The 17,232-nt window shown below is 43.5% G+C and overlaps 1 protein-coding gene across 1 annotated transcript in view; it reads left to right on the forward strand.

Moving 5' to 3' along the window:
• Positions 1–436: 436 nt before the first annotated feature.
• Positions 437–17,232, forward strand: part of rbbp8l (retinoblastoma binding protein 8-like) — a 40,243-nt gene continuing 23,447 nt past the window's right edge. The window contains exons 1-2 of the mRNA XM_063208825.1: positions 437–744; positions 16,136–16,242. Coding sequence (XP_063064895.1) covers positions 16,182–16,242 — 61 coding nt within the window. The 5' untranslated portion in view covers positions 437–744; positions 16,136–16,181. The remainder of the gene's footprint in view (positions 745–16,135; positions 16,243–17,232) is intronic.

Consider the following 17,232-nt stretch of genomic DNA (forward strand, 5'->3'; position numbering starts at 1 on the left):
CAATGAGCCTGGTGCTTTGGTGTAGCGGTCAGAGGCCCAGTTTGGTACCCCAGAAGAAACAGAATTTTGCCCCCACTATCTTTATTTATTTATTTATTTATTTATTTACTTTTATTTATTTATGCCCGTCTTCACAAATCACATCATTCCCTTTTTGTCATGTCTTGTGGTGTTCCAGGTTTCCCTTTATTTTAAGTTTTTTTAGTTCGCTTTGTTCTGCTCTATCTTTTTTTTTTGTTCAATCCTGAAAATCCAGTTCTTGGCATATAGTAGCTAAACTGGTATTTCCAAGGTGGATCATTGTGTGCCATGGATGAGAAATTCTGCCCCAACCAGTTTTCACATCAGTGTGTGTGTGTGTGCGTTTTTGTGTGTGCGTGTGTGTGTGTGTGTGTGTGTGTGTGTGTGTGTGTGTGTGTGTGTGTGTGTGTGTGTGTGTGTGTGTGTGTGTGTGTGTGTGTGTGTGTGTGTGTGTGTGTGTGGAGCTGTGTGCATGCACGATTGTGGGCAGATGCAAAACTTGCAAGGACATGTGGGAGAAAAGACGCACGTCTGGTCTAACTGTTCCTTCTCATGTGCCCTACCCGGCTCTAACGCTCATTCTCAGTATAGTGCCTTCTCTGCTTGCTGCTGGCTGCTTTCTTCTACGCGTGGATAGGCGGTGATCAAGGGGCCAACAAACTTCGACAAGGAGAAAATTTCATATCCAGGGGCAAGTCCAGTCACTCACTGCTGCTCAGAGAGGTGGGTGTTAAGGAGCTCATTGATCATGTTCGCCATACGTGTTTGCAACGGGCTGTGAAAGTGCCCCGTGCATGTCAACTGTAGATCTGTGTAGTGTAATGAAGGTAGTATAATGATTGGAGTTACTGTGTACAGTACAACAGATGTATTGAGAGCAGGTGACATGGTTTCCTTCAGTCAACAAGAATATTTACTTCATTACTACTTCGTTATTGAATTTAAGGGCTCAAAGAGGAACAAGACATTTGTTAGTGCCCTTTTAATGGGTTTAAAAGACTCAGAGCTGATAAACTATTTGCGAACAACATATATACGTATATACCCTGTAAAATACAATAATGCTGGGCAGCTCAGCCCTCAGCAGTCTGTTTGAATACTCCACCCACACCCTCTTTGTGCTGTGTCAATGCAGTCTGGCCATGGAAACAAGATTTTATGAGAGCAGTCACACCACAGAGGGATGAAAACTGTACCTTACTAGAAGCGGATAAATGTGATAATTATGTGCTTATGGTAACTCTTGCCATGACATCCTGCTTTTGTTTTTTTCCAGTATTGTAGACAGCCGCAGCCTAATGATATGAACTTTAGATCAGAGTGTGGCCAGTTTGAATCCCACCATTACACTCCCTACCTCACTCTGAAGTGCCCTTGAGCAAGACATCTATTGCTCTTGGATCTGTAACCAGTACCAGTCATTACTTAAAATTTAATGTAACGTGTAATGTACTGTAATGGTCTGTATGAAGACCCTTGGAGTAAAACATCCTACTGAAACAATATGTTGTATAAGGGGTAAGCGTACCCATTAAGCCCATGTACCCTTTAAGCCCACTTTCAACTTTGAGGTCAACTTAAAAAAAACTAAAATTTAAAATACTTGGATTTTGTTATTCATCACCCTATCCAATCAAATGGTTTAGTTACTGGCGAAATGTTTTTATTGCATACAAATCCCATTTTTTTGTCGAGTTATCCCCATCCAAGTGAATACAGTCTCAGGACAACTGACTAGAAGACGCCTCAAAACTTTGCTGTTTTGGGACATGTCAGAAACCATATAATTGCAGCTATTTTCAGTCAAAAATGTCATAGCGCAGGTTCAGTTGTAAGTTTAGGAACATTTCATATACATTTTTCCATTTAGCATTTTTTTAACTTCTAGGCCGGGGCCGGGATGCTGCATTCCTCCAATTCCAACAATCTTGCCATGCTCTCTGCGCAGAGAACTAGGCTCTTTGGTATGACAGTCAGTGCACACCCACGACCCTAGTAATGGCCACTCTATCATACCTTTGTAAGACCTTTGGCATCATGAAATATTGGTGGCACAAGTGTGAATGTAAACTGTGTCTACCTCAATATTAATGTGTGGAATAAGGTGGTACCATTCTTCTGGATAGTTGTTCAATGATATTTTTCTTCTGCTTCCTGATCAGTCTAGGGAGTTTAGTTGGAGGCAACTGAATTTTTTTTTCAACTGGCCAATTGGAAGCCAACATTTGTGTGTCACCCCAAATGTCAGATGCTCTTCCTCTGAGACTGAGGCATCAAGAGGATGGAAAGAGGGCTCCACTCCTGTCATAAATCACACTAGCTCCACCTGCTGCTATGCTATTGAGGTCAGGGGTCAGTTCAGATGTAGATGAGATCTAGGAGATTTGGACATCATGTTGAATTTGGCAAAATATGAGATAAATGTTGATAGCATTTCATGTAATGACAGTTATGTGCCTATCAAAAATACTGCAGAATGGCTTTATAGACCTTAAAACACCAAATGTCCTTATTTTGCTATAATCTGGGATTTTGCTTCTAAAAGTTAAAGGAAAAATAGAAACAAGTTGCTTTTTATTCAGAGGGGGTCCTACAAATAAATAGGATAAGATATATTACCTGGTCATATTATAACTTAAAGAGCCGTTCAATGCCTTTTCTGATGTCATGTTGAATTTTTACAACAGACTGAATCATTTTTGAATCAAGTTCATGTAATGGCTGACTGAACAGTCCTTTATCCATCATGAATATTACTAAATACAAGAAAAAGCAATGACTTTAGAGATCTTAAAACACCAAATACACCGCATTCCACATTATTACGCAAATGACATTTTTCGCTGTTTCCCCAAATAATCAATACAAATGACAGTCGTCATAATTTTCAAGTCATCAGCCATTAGAGTACAATTAAAGCGTTTTTGAATGAACCTACCAATGATAACGGTATTTTTTAAAATATTAAAAAACTTAAAATGCCCAAAATGCTCTGTTCCAAATTATTAGGCCTACGCAAAACAGTTTTGTAGTGTTGTTATCCAAATTTCTTTCTTTTTTTCCCATTTACATCAAAACAGTGGGCATTTGGTACCATCTAAATTACATTTCAATGTTCAAAACTTGGTTATAAGCTGTAACTGGAATGCTGCATTTAACATTGAAGTCAATGACAGGGCATTGCATGGGAATTGTGGAAGCCCAGATATCCTTGATGCTTTGCTCTCAGCTGTTTTTGTTTGTTTGGTCTGGTGACCCACACTTCACTCTTCAATATACCCGTAGATTTCCCTGCCACGTTTAGGTGCTTTGAAGGTGATGACGTTCTAACTCACCAGACATAACATCCCATTCGTTTTCAATGGGGTTTTATGTCTGGTGAGTTAGAATGTCGATACCACCAAAGCACCTACAGGTGGCATAGAAATCTACGGGTATATTGAAGAGTGAAGTGTGGGTCACCAGACCAAACAAACAAAAACAGCTGAGAGCAAAGCATCAAGGATATCTGGGCTTCCAAAACTCCCATACAATGCCCTGCCATTGACTTCAATGTTTAACGCAGCATTCCAGTTAGTAAGAAAAAGAGCTTATCACCAAGTATTGAACATTGAAATGTAATTTAGAAGGTACCAAATTCCAACTGTTTTGATGTAAATTGGAAATTTGGATTACAACACTACAAAACTATTTTGCTTAATAATGTGGAACAGAGCATTTTAAGTTTTTTATTATTTAAAAAAAATACAGATGTCATTGGAAGGTTCATTCAAAAACGTTTTAATTGTACTCTAATGACTGATGACTTGAAAATTATGATGACTGTCATTTGTATTGATTATTTGGGGAAACCGCGAAAAATGTCATTTGCGTAATAATGTGGAATGCGGTGTATATAATGTATGCTATGTCATTTCAGCCATCTTGGATTTTGGCACTAAAACTTAAGGGGCGGGGGGTGGAAACAGGTTGTGTTGTGTTCAGGAGGTGTGAGAAATATAAAAAAACACCAATTCCAAAAAGGTATATGACATGTTTCTTTCAATTACATTCAGTTGTGTAAGAATATGACCACATATCCGCCATCTTGGATTTTGGGCGTTTCCACTTTAGAAAAAAATTGGAAACAGGTGGATCTGAAGACTACGGGGTCTCTAGTTGATAAAAAAAATAAATTTTGGAAAAATCTATATGAAATGTTCCTAAACCTTATTTTTGGGACAATTGAACCTGCACTATCAGCTCTCACTGTACGCCGCCAGGTGTTCTTGGGCTGGCGTTGCTTCCTTTTCTCAGGTGGAGTCTATCGTAGTGCAATTTTGGGGATGCAGTTTTGGTCCATCCTGAGAACATGCCCAAGCCATTGGTATTGGCGGCGTTTGATCTCTATTACCACGCTGTTGCACTTGGTCTTCTTGTATAGATGTGCATTGGATATCTTCTCGGGCCAGAAGATTCTACAGATGTCCTGAGGCATCCATTGTGGAAGGCTTCAACTTTTTTCATGTCATAAGATGTTATTCGCCAGTACTCTGAGCCGTACAACAGTACAGATTTTACATTACTGTTGTACAGTCGCACCTTTGTTCGTAAGCTGTATTGCTTGGACTTCTAGATGGTGTGCAGCTTAACAAAAGCACCCTGTGCCTTTCCGAGTCTTGCTCTAATGTCCTTTTGCGCAGAGTTTTCCTTACTGACAAGACTTCCCAGATAGGTTAAGTCCTCAACATAGTCGAGAGCATGCCCATCCACTGTGATTGGTACATCAGGGGTGGCATTAATGCACATCACTTGTGTGTTGGACGCATTGATGTTCAGGTGAATTTGCTCAGTCTGTCAGTTTTCTCCTGCAGATGGATGTTCTTTGATGCAAGGACAGCAAGATTCTGTCGAGTAGGATCCTGCAGAAGACCTTAGATGGTACTGATAACAACGTGATGCCCCTCCAGTTGTCGCAATTTTGTAGGTTTCCTTTCTTGGGTAGTTTAACAATCAGGCCCTTGTCCCAGTCTTGAGGTATTACTTCTTTCTCCCAGATGTCTTTAAAGAGGTCAGTAAGCACATTGACGGAGCTTTCAGCATTTCTGCATGGACAGAGTCTATGCCGGCGGCTTTCACATTCTTCAAGGCTTTGATGGCTAGTTTGACCTCTTACCTCTTACCTTACTTGAGGGGGTTGTCTCGATGTCATGGACACTTTCTGCTGGTGGGGGGTTGGCAGGATCGTCTGGCTCAAGGCAGTTGAGTACCTCACGGAAATGTTAAGCCCATCTCAAGATCTGGTCACTCTCAGTGCTGAGGATGTTGCCTTGTTTATAGGCGAGTACATCTATGCAAAAAAAAGACCTAACCCCAAAAAAATTGATACAAAAGGTTTTTCAACTGATTTTGTTACCTCTAAGTGTCCTTAATAACATACTAAAAATCTAGGAAAATCTGACTTCAGGAAAGGTGTCATTTTCAAGATCAAAGTTTTTAAAAATAAAGGTTACTACATGATAATTACATTGGCATGAACTAACATGTTTTCAGGATGTGTTTGTTTGGAGTGCTGTTTGGGTGGATAAAGACACTACTGCTATGATAATATCCATGTGCTGTTTGTCAGGGCACATCATCAGTGATGAATCATGGTGTCACTAGGTATTTTGGGTCTTTCAGCAGCTGAACTGAATAGACAGGAGCCACTACATGTGTAAGTAGAGGGCAAGGTGAAACGGTTGGTACTGGAAACAGACAATGTCCTGAAAGGACATAGGGCTTTAGCATAGCTTTCAGGTAAGCCAGAGTAGGGCCTGTTGTAGCGTCATGGCAAGGGTCAGGGCCTTGTATTCAATTAGGGCATGAGAAAGAGGACATGACTGGGAAACTGAGGCTATGTGGTCAGAGAATGATAGATGGTCATCAACAATGACACCTAGATTTCTTGTGGCCTTATTTGAGGCAACAGTAGCAGAATCCATATTGAGCTCGATAGCATGGCAACCTAAATCTTTGGCTGGGATCACCAGCAGTACTTTTGGGCGAGGCTCAACTGAATGTTGCATTCCTTCATACTTGTGGATAGTTCAGAGAGGCAAGCGGAAATGTGTGTGACCGTGGAGTCATCTGGCACAAAGTAACTGTGCTTCGTCGGTGTAACAGTAGTATGAGAAGCTGTGAGAACAGATAACATGGCCCAGTGATGTGGTGTACATGGCAAATAGGAGTCCCAGCACCAGCCCTTAGGACACCTCTGTGGAGAGGCTATGATTTGAGGACAGCTGACCTTGCCCTTGATACATGCTAACAATGATACCACCAGACTCAAAGAATGTCTGGAAGAACTTGAGACACATAAAACTCAATTATTTATCTAAGAGAGATGTTAAATAATCATGTTTTGAAAAAAAAATGCTAGCTGGTGTGTGCACAAAGATTTTTAGATTTACTACAAAACAAAAAGAGATGTCCATAATCTCTTCTGAAGATATCTTCTGGCTTACTAGAAACAAAATAAAAGAGTAATTTTGAGCTTGGCTTTTTCAGATTTTGAGGTTTTGCATTTTGAAATGTAATGCATATTTAATTAGATATAGTCCAATTACCATATTAAAACATAACATTTCAGAAAACTTGCAATACATTTTTTTCTCACAAATATGTGAGTAATCACCGGATTAAGTTTCATGGTGATATCGGCAAGCTACATTTTTTGGCCTATTCACCTGGAGTGTCTCTTGACCCTTATAATAAGCCTATGGCAGCCATGTTGAAAAAAACTCATTTCCCAAAGTCAGATTTTACTAGATTTTTAGTATGTCATTTAGCAGGTCCAATAGTAATAGAATCCATAAAAAAACCTTTTGTATCAATTTTTTTGGGGTTAAACCCTAAATGTACTCGCCTATTATCTTTGATAGGGGCTGGCTGTCTGCTGTACTTGCCTGTGAGTTGTTTGGTGATTTTGTAAATTGTGCTAAACTCGCCCGTGCAGCTGCACACTCCGCTTTCTCGCTTTCTAGGTCCTCCACAAAGGCCCTTTTGCCACTCCGTGCACTCTTCTTTACCTCTCTGTCCTTTTCCTTGTAGGCGTTTTGGACCTGCTCATGGAGCCTAGGTGATTTTGTGCTCAACATCTTGGCTTTCAGCTGTTTTCTTTCTTCAATTCTTTGCCAGGTGCCAGGTGTTAACCATTCTTTGTTCTCTCTCTTCCTATAGCCCAAGACTTTGGTGGCTGCCCCTGTGTAAGACTTTTTGATGTTTTCCCACTTATCTTGGGTGTTCAAGTCTTTGTCTGCAGGTTTGGCGAGAGCACTGAGGTGGTTCTTCAGTTCCAGGCAGAACTCTTTGTTGGTCTTAGGGCATCTTAATTTGGCCACATCCAGATGTTTCTTACGTTGATTCTGTTTTTGCACTTTCCTTAGTTTCAGCTTGATAATGGCTGTTAAAAGGTAATGGTCGCTTTTGACATCGGCTCCACGATAAACTCGAACATCTTGGAGGGGCCTGAGCCACTTTGCGTTGATCAAGATGTGATCGATCTGGTTAGTGGTGGAAACGTCAGGTGAGTTCCATGTGAGTTTATGGATAGTCTTGTGCGGAAAGATGGTGCCACCAATGACATAGTTGTTGGTCATGCAGACGTCAACGAGACGCTCACCATTGTCGTTCATCACACCGCACCCTTGCTTCCCCATAGCTCTCTCACAGTCTGTGTTATCAGCTCCCACCTTGGCGTTGATGCCACCCACGATCACTAGCATGTCATGCTGGGAACTTTAGAGACTGTCTGCTGTAGCTCCTCATACCACTGTTTTTTTCCTTCTCCTTCTCTTCATTAGTTGGTGCATAGTGTTGAATTTGAGTGGTATATCCAGCTGCACTTTGCAGCTGACCAACAACTGATTGACCATACTGTTGTTAACTTTTCTCTATTCCTGTGTTCCAATCAATTGGGCCCTGGAATGTGGAATGTTTATTGTTACTTTGCTGATATCTGGAGAGCTCAGAGCGAGAGCCTCTGCTGTTGAAGGCCATTGTGCCAGGGCACAGTGTGCTCGCGCCTAACTTTCCAGATAGCAGACACTTCTAGGCTGTGTGTTATCCTTAGCGATAGGTGTTTTTATGCTTCGTCACTACTGGAGACATGGAGACGACATCTTCCTTAACTAAGATCATACTTGCATACGTGTAACCTGCTGACATGAGGAAAACGGTATAAAAACCGTTGCCACCATTTTGTCAGCTGTCGATTGATTTGACATTCGCCAGAGATAGGATGCTGCCTAGATAGTGAGACGCTGAGAGACTTTGTCTCATTTTTATTTCTTTTTAACCTTTTTATTCTTCGTTTACTTTTACTTATTTTTATTTTCTTCTTATTCTTTTGTAATCTCACTTTTTCTATAATAAATTGTATCCTGATCGATCCTTTTAATTACGAAGTCAAGACTTATTTTATTTTTGCAAGTGAGTCAACTAAAACACAACGCAGAGCATTCATCCTTTATTTTTTATTGGAGAAGAGTATTCAGCCTTCAATTTTTGTTAGAGAAGAGAATTTTGGAACACCTCCGAAATCTAACAATAGCACTGAATGATGGTGAGTTTACAGTACATGTAGTTGAAGCAGGCTCTGATCAGCCTGTCGCTGAGGGGTTCCCAGTCTAGCAAGGTCTTGACCTTCTCCTTTGAGACTATGGGGGCCACGCCACGCATGTGTTGATCGGAGTGCTCAGAATGCAGGATAACTGTGACATCGCTCATCACCTGGCATCCAGAGCCGGTCCATCGGCATTCACTGATTCCCAGAATGTGCAACCTGCACCCTCTCATTTCAATCGTGACCTGAGCTGTTTTTTTATGTGTTTTGGGTTCCACTTCCTGTTGAAGGCTTTCATCAGGGGCGGTCATACTGCCAATAGGTTGGCTCGAGTCCACTGTGAGGTCCGTAGTGGTATAGTTCATAGACGTTTCAGGAACAATAGTGTCTTTTAACGGGATGGAGTTGTTGGCCGAAAACCCCAACCTGGAGGGCCAGGTGCTGTTGTTTGTCTGGACTCTACCTGGAATACCTGCTCAACTTGGTTGGACCTGCTGGGGGCAGAGCCCCCGTCGGTATAGCTATCCGGGTCACAGAGATATGCAAGGTTCCCCACCACGTACCTATGTTCCCCGGGGTCCTATGTTCCCCTGTCTTTGTATGGGACCGGGGAACTTAGGACCCGTTTTGTAAAAAAGGGTTCTATGTTCCCTGCATTGTATGTTTGCGAGTTTTCAAATTGTGTCCTTCCCAAAACCATCTCTAAACCTAACCTGTCAGTAATGCAATCTTTCTGAGTTATAAATTTGAACCCTGTCCCTGACCAAAATTATCCCGAAACCTAACCTGTCAGAGGTGCAACAACAACCTGCGCTTTGTCATGCGGCAGCAGTCTACTTGGAAGCAGAACCCTTTTCTGAAAAGGGTTCCGATTGCGGGGAACATAGGACCTGGGGAACATAGGACCCGGGGAAACATAGAGATGACCCCGCAAAATTAACTTTTTCATGTGGTCGATACGAAATTCTGTTACTAAATAAAAGAATGCTATAAAATATATTATAAGGAGCCACAAGTGTTACCTCTTACATCAATGCAACAATTTGGACACCAATCTGCAACAATGCTGTTTTTGAAGTCAACTTCTCCTTGTGGTTAGCCATGCTAGATTGATGGATGCAAGTAGAGATGCTTGATAGCTTTCGAAGGTGCACCTATGACCATGACTTTTAAAATGTATCCATGGTACCAAAAGCCAGGCTTTAGTTGTGATATATTGCAGACTGCTTCTTGTATTCAAGCTGTTAAACCAGTTTTGTAACTTTTCCTGATTTATTTATTTTTGTTCTAGCCACTCACATTAGTATTGAGACAACTGGCTACGAGATTTCTGATGAGAACAATAGAGATTGCCAACCTTATGTCATCACCATTGAAAATGCTGTGGATTTTGGGTTTGCCCCATGATTCTGACAGACGATTGACAGACAAAGGAAATAGACTCCAGTCAATGATTAATTTTACCTCAAGCCAGCAATTAAATGTACCTGAACAGGCCATACTGTATAGCTGTTGTGTAATTGGTTGTAACGGTCCGCCGGCGTTAAGTTACATGGGGTGTCGGTGTTATCCCTATATGGAAAACCCATACATTTTCGCCCAAAAATAAAGATGGGAAAGATAGGCAATCAAAGAAACAAATAGACGTTTTGGGGACTAGGAGAGCAGGCTAGGCAGCAGATTGACAATAAATGAGCATACAGCATAGCATATTTAAAGATACACTGTGTAGGAAATGGTCAAAAAAGGTACTGTAACTATGCTGCTCATTGGAACTGGGCTGCCTATTGCCAAATTGGATCTTTACAGCTGTGAGTTTATTGTGTCATTAGGCCAATGAATAACGAAAAATGAGACATTTGTAACATGCCACTGGTTAGGTGAAGCATGATGCATAAATATGGACTTCCCCCCTGACATACAATAAATGTAACCTTTTTATGGAAGTTACATAGACGAACACACCCTCTAAATGTTTTAATATTTGACGTGCCTTAGATGTATTTTCATTGGAGGAGAGAGACACTTGTGTTACTGTGAAGGTAGCCTAAACGTTAATGTATTGTTCCTTACACTTACTATTAGTAATGACTCAGGACACAACTGTCAAGATGTATATCTCAGTACGTTTAATACTCAACTGATTCATGTGTCATCGATCCACATTATATATGGCTACCCCAGCCCCCTGCTGGTTATAACATGCCATTACATCTCCCCCTTTCAGTAGGCAGTTTAACTGTTTTAGGCAAAACATTACCATAACAACATTCTTTAAACAGTATGGCTATTTTCTTATTTTCATTTACCATATAACCTTAAGGATTCATTTTTATTCATTTCAAACCCCTAAATAAAATCTTAAAGCTCAGCATTAACCTCATAAGCTGATAAAGACACATTTTACCATAGCCATCTTGTATAACTGCATTGACTATTCTGAATACTTTATGTCTACTAAATCTGAACTGCAATTCAAAGAAAACAAGAACATAACATTTTTATTTTACAGCTCAGGTATGGTATATTCCCCTTTTCCCTTTTTTCTTTTTTCTTTTCTGTCCAATGTTCAAAGGTCAAGTCTTTCGGGCGGCCTGGATGGTCGGCCGGACCTAGTTGTAACAGTCTCACCTGGTTCTGGAGGTACTGGTACTTCCCTGAGGTGAGAGCGGTTGCGTCGCAGTTGTCCTCCTTCTGCTGTCTCCACCTCGTAGGAGCGCGGTGTGTGAGCCGGCCCCACGACGGTCGCTCTGGTGTTTGTCGGTCTGACCCACACCTGCTGTCCCGGCTGAAGAGGTGGCAGGGTTTGAGTGCGATGTCTCCTGTTGTATGTCTGTTGTTGTTGCAGCTTCAACGCAGCGTCCTTCGTCCTGAAGGTTTGTAGATCTGGCCACTCTGGTTGTAGCTGTGCTGGAGACACTGGAACCGGCGTTTTGATCCTCCTGCCCATCAGCAGCTGAGATGGGGAGAATCCATGGGCCAGTGGAGTGGCCCTGTAGGCCAGCAGCGCCTTGTGAAAGTCTCCCTCTTTCTGCAAGAGAGACTTGACCGTTCTCACGGCCCGTTCTGCCTCCCCGTTGCTACGAGGAAAGCGGGGACTGCTTGTCACATGGGTGAAATCATAGTCCTGTGCAAACTGGGAGAATTCCATGCACGAAAATTGTGGGCCGTTATCTGTGACCAAGACGTCCGGACAGCCGTGTCTACCAAACACAGCTTTGAATCTGGCTATTGTCTGTTTTGCTGAGGTGCTGGGCAGTGTGCAAACTTCGATATAGCGAGAGAAGTAGTCAATCATGACTAAATAGTTCCCATTCTGCCATTGGAAAAGATCTGCTGCGACCCTCTGCCAGGGTCTGCTCGGGAGCTCAGTAGTCAGGAGGGGCTCAACAGCTGTCTGAGCTTCACGCACACATATTTCACACTTTTCCACCATCTGCTTCACAGCGGACGTGATGCCAGGCCACCAGACTGACTCTCTGGCCCTAGCTAGACATTTGTTGATGCCTTGATGTCCCTGGTGCAGTCTCTGGAGTATTTCAGCTCTCATGTGTTCTGGAATGATCAGTCTCTCACCTTTCATGAGCAGTCCTCCCCCTACATGCAGACATGACCTGTCCTGCCAGAAGGGTTGCAGTAGTTCGTGCACGTCGCGTCTGTGTTCAGGCCAGCCGTTTGCAATGTAACGGCTGAGGCGTTTGCAGGCGTCATCCGAGCGTTGGGCACTTTTTATCTGTTCCAGCATTGTAGGTGTGGCTGGGAGGCTTTCCACCACGCTGTTCAGGTAAGCTTGGCATTCTTTTTCCTGGTTGTGCTCAGCCTCGGTGCCTGTGGTTGGAAGAGGCGCCCTCGACAGCGCGTCAGCAGTTATTAGGTTTTTACCTGGGACATGGATAATGTTGAAATTGAATCTGAGCAGCCTGAGTCTGAACCTGATGATCCTTGGCGGCAGGTCATCCAGTGCTCTGGACTTCAGGAGTGATGGAGTGGCTTGTGGTCAGTTCTAATGGTAAAGTCCAGACCACTTATGTACCCTTGCAGGCGCTCGCATGCCCAGGTCAACGCTAAAGCCTCTTTTTCTATTTGGGCATATCTTGATTCAGCTTTCGTGAGGCTTCGTGAAATGAAAACGACAGGTCTCCACTCACCGTCTGGCTGTTTTTGTGTCAAGACCCCCCCTAGCCCATATGAGGAGGCATCTGCAGACACAATGGTTTCATGGTTTGGACTGTACTGCGCTAACACAGTCTCTGACCCCAGTTCTTTTTTTGTCTCTCTGAACGCTTTCTGCTGGGGTGGCCCCCATGTCCAGCTGTTCTCTGTCTTCAGCAGGTCACGGATGGGCTTTGTGAGGTCAGGCAGGCGTGGTGAAAATTTGCCAACGAAATTCACCATGCCCATAAAGCGGCGAACATCCGCCACATCCCTCGGCTCAGGCATTTCGAGGATCGCCTTGATTTTGTCCGGGTCTGCTCTGATGCCCTGGGCATTGATGACATGACCCAGGAACCGGATCTCAGTCAGACCGAACTGGCATTTTTCATTGAGGGTGAGCCCAGCCTCTCTGAATTTCTGCAGCACTGTGTGTAGCCTGCTGTCGTGCTGTGCCCTGTCCTGTCCTGTGATGAGAACATCGTCTGCGTGGCAGAGGACTCCATCTATGCCGTCGATGAGCTGGGAGATCCTCTTTTGAAAATGTTCAGGGGCAGACGATATACCAAAGGGCAGCCTTTTGAAGTAGTAGCGGCCCTCTGGCGTAATGAATGTTGTCAGCAGCATCGACTCCCTGTGTAGTGGCACCTGCCAGAAGCCTGATGTCGCGTCCAACTTTGTGAAGAATCTGGCCCCTTCCAGTTTGGCCAGCGTTTCGTCCACCGCAGGTAGGATGTGTCTCTCTCTGATGACATTTTCATTCAGGTGAGTCAGGTCAACGCATATGCGTATTTTTCCTGTGGGCTTCACGATCGGCACCATGCCCGCGCACCACTCTGTGGGTTCTTCCACGCGGGCTATGACCCCCAACTTTTCCATCCTGTTTAGCTCCTCTTTCACCTTGGCGCGGAGAGGAATGGCCACTCTCCGTGGTGCTGAGAGAGCGTAGGGCAGGGCGTCTCCTTTAAGCTTGATTTTGTATTCACCTTGGAGCTGGCCTAGCCCTTGGAAGACCTCTGGATATGTTGAGCGGAAGGATGCCTCTGTGTCGTCTACGCTGTTCAGCTGAGGGATCATGTGCAGTCTCCGGATGGCAGGAAGACCCAGTAGAGATGTGGTGAGGTCTTTCACGATGTAGACCTCCTCCTCGATCTTTCTGTCGCCCCTCCTGATGACTGCAGTCACTTGCCCCATGACATTCAGAGGCTGGCCTGAAGGCCCCAGGAGAGGCCTGCGTGCTGCTGTGCAGGCGCCATGTTTGTGTTCATCATATTCTGTTTCCGGAATGGCAGTCACAGAAGCACCAGTGTCCACTTTAAAACATACAGGCCCGCCATTTACAGCAAGTGTCTCAGTCCATGTGGATGACTGTGAGTGGTTCACAGCCCCCAGGTAAGCAACTGAATTGTCCTCATCTATGCAGTCTACTTTTTGTGCACCTCTGCACACAGCAGCATAGTGTCCTTTCTTAGAACATTTTCTGCACTCGACGTCCTTTGCTGGGCACTCCTTCCAGGAGTGTTTTGGAAATTTGCCGCATTTCCCACACGGTTTCGGCTTGGCTGTATGCTGCGGGTGAGGCGGGGTGAATCCCTGCGCAGCCTTTTTCCCGCTCAGCTTTCGCCTGGATATCGCATCCACTTGCCCCGTTGCCTCGGTTGACCGTATAACTGCCTGTTGCTTTTTCACCTCTTCGTGCTGCTTAACTTGCGTTACTGCCGTCTTTAAGTCCAACTTTTCATTTAGTTGCATTCTTTCTGACAATTTTGCATCGCGTATGCCCACAACAATCCTATCTCGGATCAGTTCCTCACGCAGCACACCGAATTTACAATGCTCGGCAAGTTTATGCACTGCTGTGATAAAGCTCTCTGCAGATTCGCCTACTTCTTGGCATCTCTTATTAAATTTGGCTCGTTCATAAATTACGTTGGTGTTGCCAACAAAGTGTTCATCAAAAGCCTTTTTTACTTCATCGTAATTGCCCACTTTAGCTGCCGCTAGACCAAACGAATCCAAAATGTCCTCGGCTTTGTCGCCCATTGTATAAATCAGAGAATTCACCTGGAAAGCGCTGTCTTTGTCTTTCAGTCCCGATGCGACTCTGAAACGTTCGAAGCGTTTGATCCAGGCTGGCCACGAACTTGGCTCGTAGTCAAAAGCTCCGGGCGGCGTGATAGTGAAGATGTGGTCCATGCTACCTGGCGTTGTTAGCTGGTCGCTAGCTTCTTAGCTTTCGCCGACTTCGCTCCCTTTTTCACCGTTGCACGACACACACTCTCCTATATCCACCGCAAACTGCACAAATAGTTGTCACAGTTCTTCCGCAACGACTCTTCCTGTCGTGGGTTGTCGAATTCTGACACCATGTATTGTTCCTTACACTTACTATTAGTAATGACTCAGGACACAACTGTCAAGATGTATATCTCAGTACGTTTAATACTCAACTGATTCATGTGTCATCGATCCACATTATATATGGCTACCCCAGCCCCCTGCTGGTTATAACATGCCATTACAGTTAACACGCATTAGCTACACATCCTGAATAGGTAAGCCCTCTTAGCCTTAGCCCCCTATGCGCCCAAGAGATGGAACACCCTCCCCATCGAGATCCGATCAGCCACCTCCGTCGACTCCTCTAAGAAGCAGCTGAAGACCCACCTCTTCATCCTTGCCAACTCCTAGCTGCCAAGACGTCATAGTGTCCCAGCCGCCGCAGCGCCCTTACTACTCGCAATCCAGCCCTGGCAGGGGGCTCCCCTAGGTGGCCGCTGGTCTCTGCCTGAGGTTTCTTCCTGACTACAGGGGGTCTTTTTTCTCAGACCTCACTGAGCTTTTTTTTCCCCCTCACAAACTATGAATCAAGCGAAAGGGAGTTTTTCCTCACCCCTGATGCCACCAGGGGCCGCACCTGAGCGCCCAATCTCTGTGTGACTATTGATGACTTATGATAGGCCCACCCACTATGGACCTTACACATCTAAGAATCCTGGTCCTAACCTACGTTGACCTTATGACTCTACATTCTCTGTCTATCTCTTCTTCCTCTGCCTTCCTGCTTTTTCTGCCTCTCCTCTATACCTCTCCTTTTAAATCTATCTCTCCTCTCCTTTTAAATCTATCTCTAACAATGTTTTTTCCCATTTGTTAAGCACTTTGAGTTACATGCCTTGTATGACACAGTGCTATACAAATACAATTATTATTATTATTATTATTAGCCGATGGGAATACTTGAAACTGAAGGTGGGTAAAAATTAATGAATTAATCATTTTGGACAGACACCACAAATATTGACAATGAACCTCTAAAAATGATGCACAATTGTCCTTTATAAGGTCTTAAATACTATTTGTTTTTCTCTCTTTCAGGTGCACGGGCAAAGCTTCAGCGAGCCCTCAAAGCTTCAGACAAACAATGGAAAGTTTTGGTGAGGCACTGCTGAAGCTAAAGGAGATCTATGAGCAAGAAGTAGGAGGTGAGGTTATATTGCTGTGCTGATACTCCCAACAATTTAACTTTTGTCACATAGACGTCAGACAAGTGCCATCATATGAAGCTAAGCAGGAAAAACAATGAATGGTTTCCATAGAAAACAGTGGGGTACAAGTTTATGTCTATGCCAACGGATGGTACTTTTCCTTCTCCAAATGCATTACATCAAAGGTGTCAGACGTCATTTGAGAAAGGCCAATACAAGCCTGCCTCTCACAACTACAACGCTCTGCGTTGAGTGTGTTTAGTCTGGCCAAGTTCTCATAGGATGGGCTCTACTGGCTTCTAGGAAATGCCTCTGTCTTCCACAGGTTGAAGAAACCATCAATCAGACCGTGACGGTGTCTTTGCCTTAAACCTGCCATGTCAAGCGGCTGGGTTTTACTGGCTGGCTCCAAATTGGAGGAAATTTGAATTTCACAAGATTTTAGGCCTTTGTTTGTGTCCTGCGTTACTTGTGACGTGGCTAGTACATAATTGGCTAATTTCCTTTTATGTGTTAAACATTAAAACCCTTAAGGTCATAATCTCTTATTATGGGGAAAGTATTTTGGTACAACCTTTAGCCTACTCTTCAAGAGCAAATAATAAACATAGGCCTAAGGTAATTTGAAGCCGTTTACACATACATGGATATTTTTTTTCAACATGCATTGGTTTTGGCTTCTCATTTACACATAAAAAGAGTTTCAGAATGAGCATTTCCAAACTTTTAATTTTTTTTAATTTATGCCATGTTTACACGTAAACAGTTACAAATATATCCCGTAGTAACACTTAACTTTACGCCGGTGGCAGTGAGAAAATAATGGAGTCATAAACATCATGTCAATGACATAAAGGTGTTATATTATAGGTTACATTTTTTGTTTGGGCTGTCATTATCATACCAAATGTCAATTGACATGTAGGCCTAAGCTCAAAGTTACATTTGTTTGGGTAGCAGTTAATTATATGAGTGTTGCACATCATA

Source organism: Engraulis encrasicolus, chromosome 10, assembly GCF_034702125.1.
Source record: "Engraulis encrasicolus isolate BLACKSEA-1 chromosome 10, IST_EnEncr_1.0, whole genome shotgun sequence".
In the NCBI taxonomy this organism is placed as follows: Eukaryota; Metazoa; Chordata; class Actinopteri; order Clupeiformes; family Engraulidae; genus Engraulis; species Engraulis encrasicolus.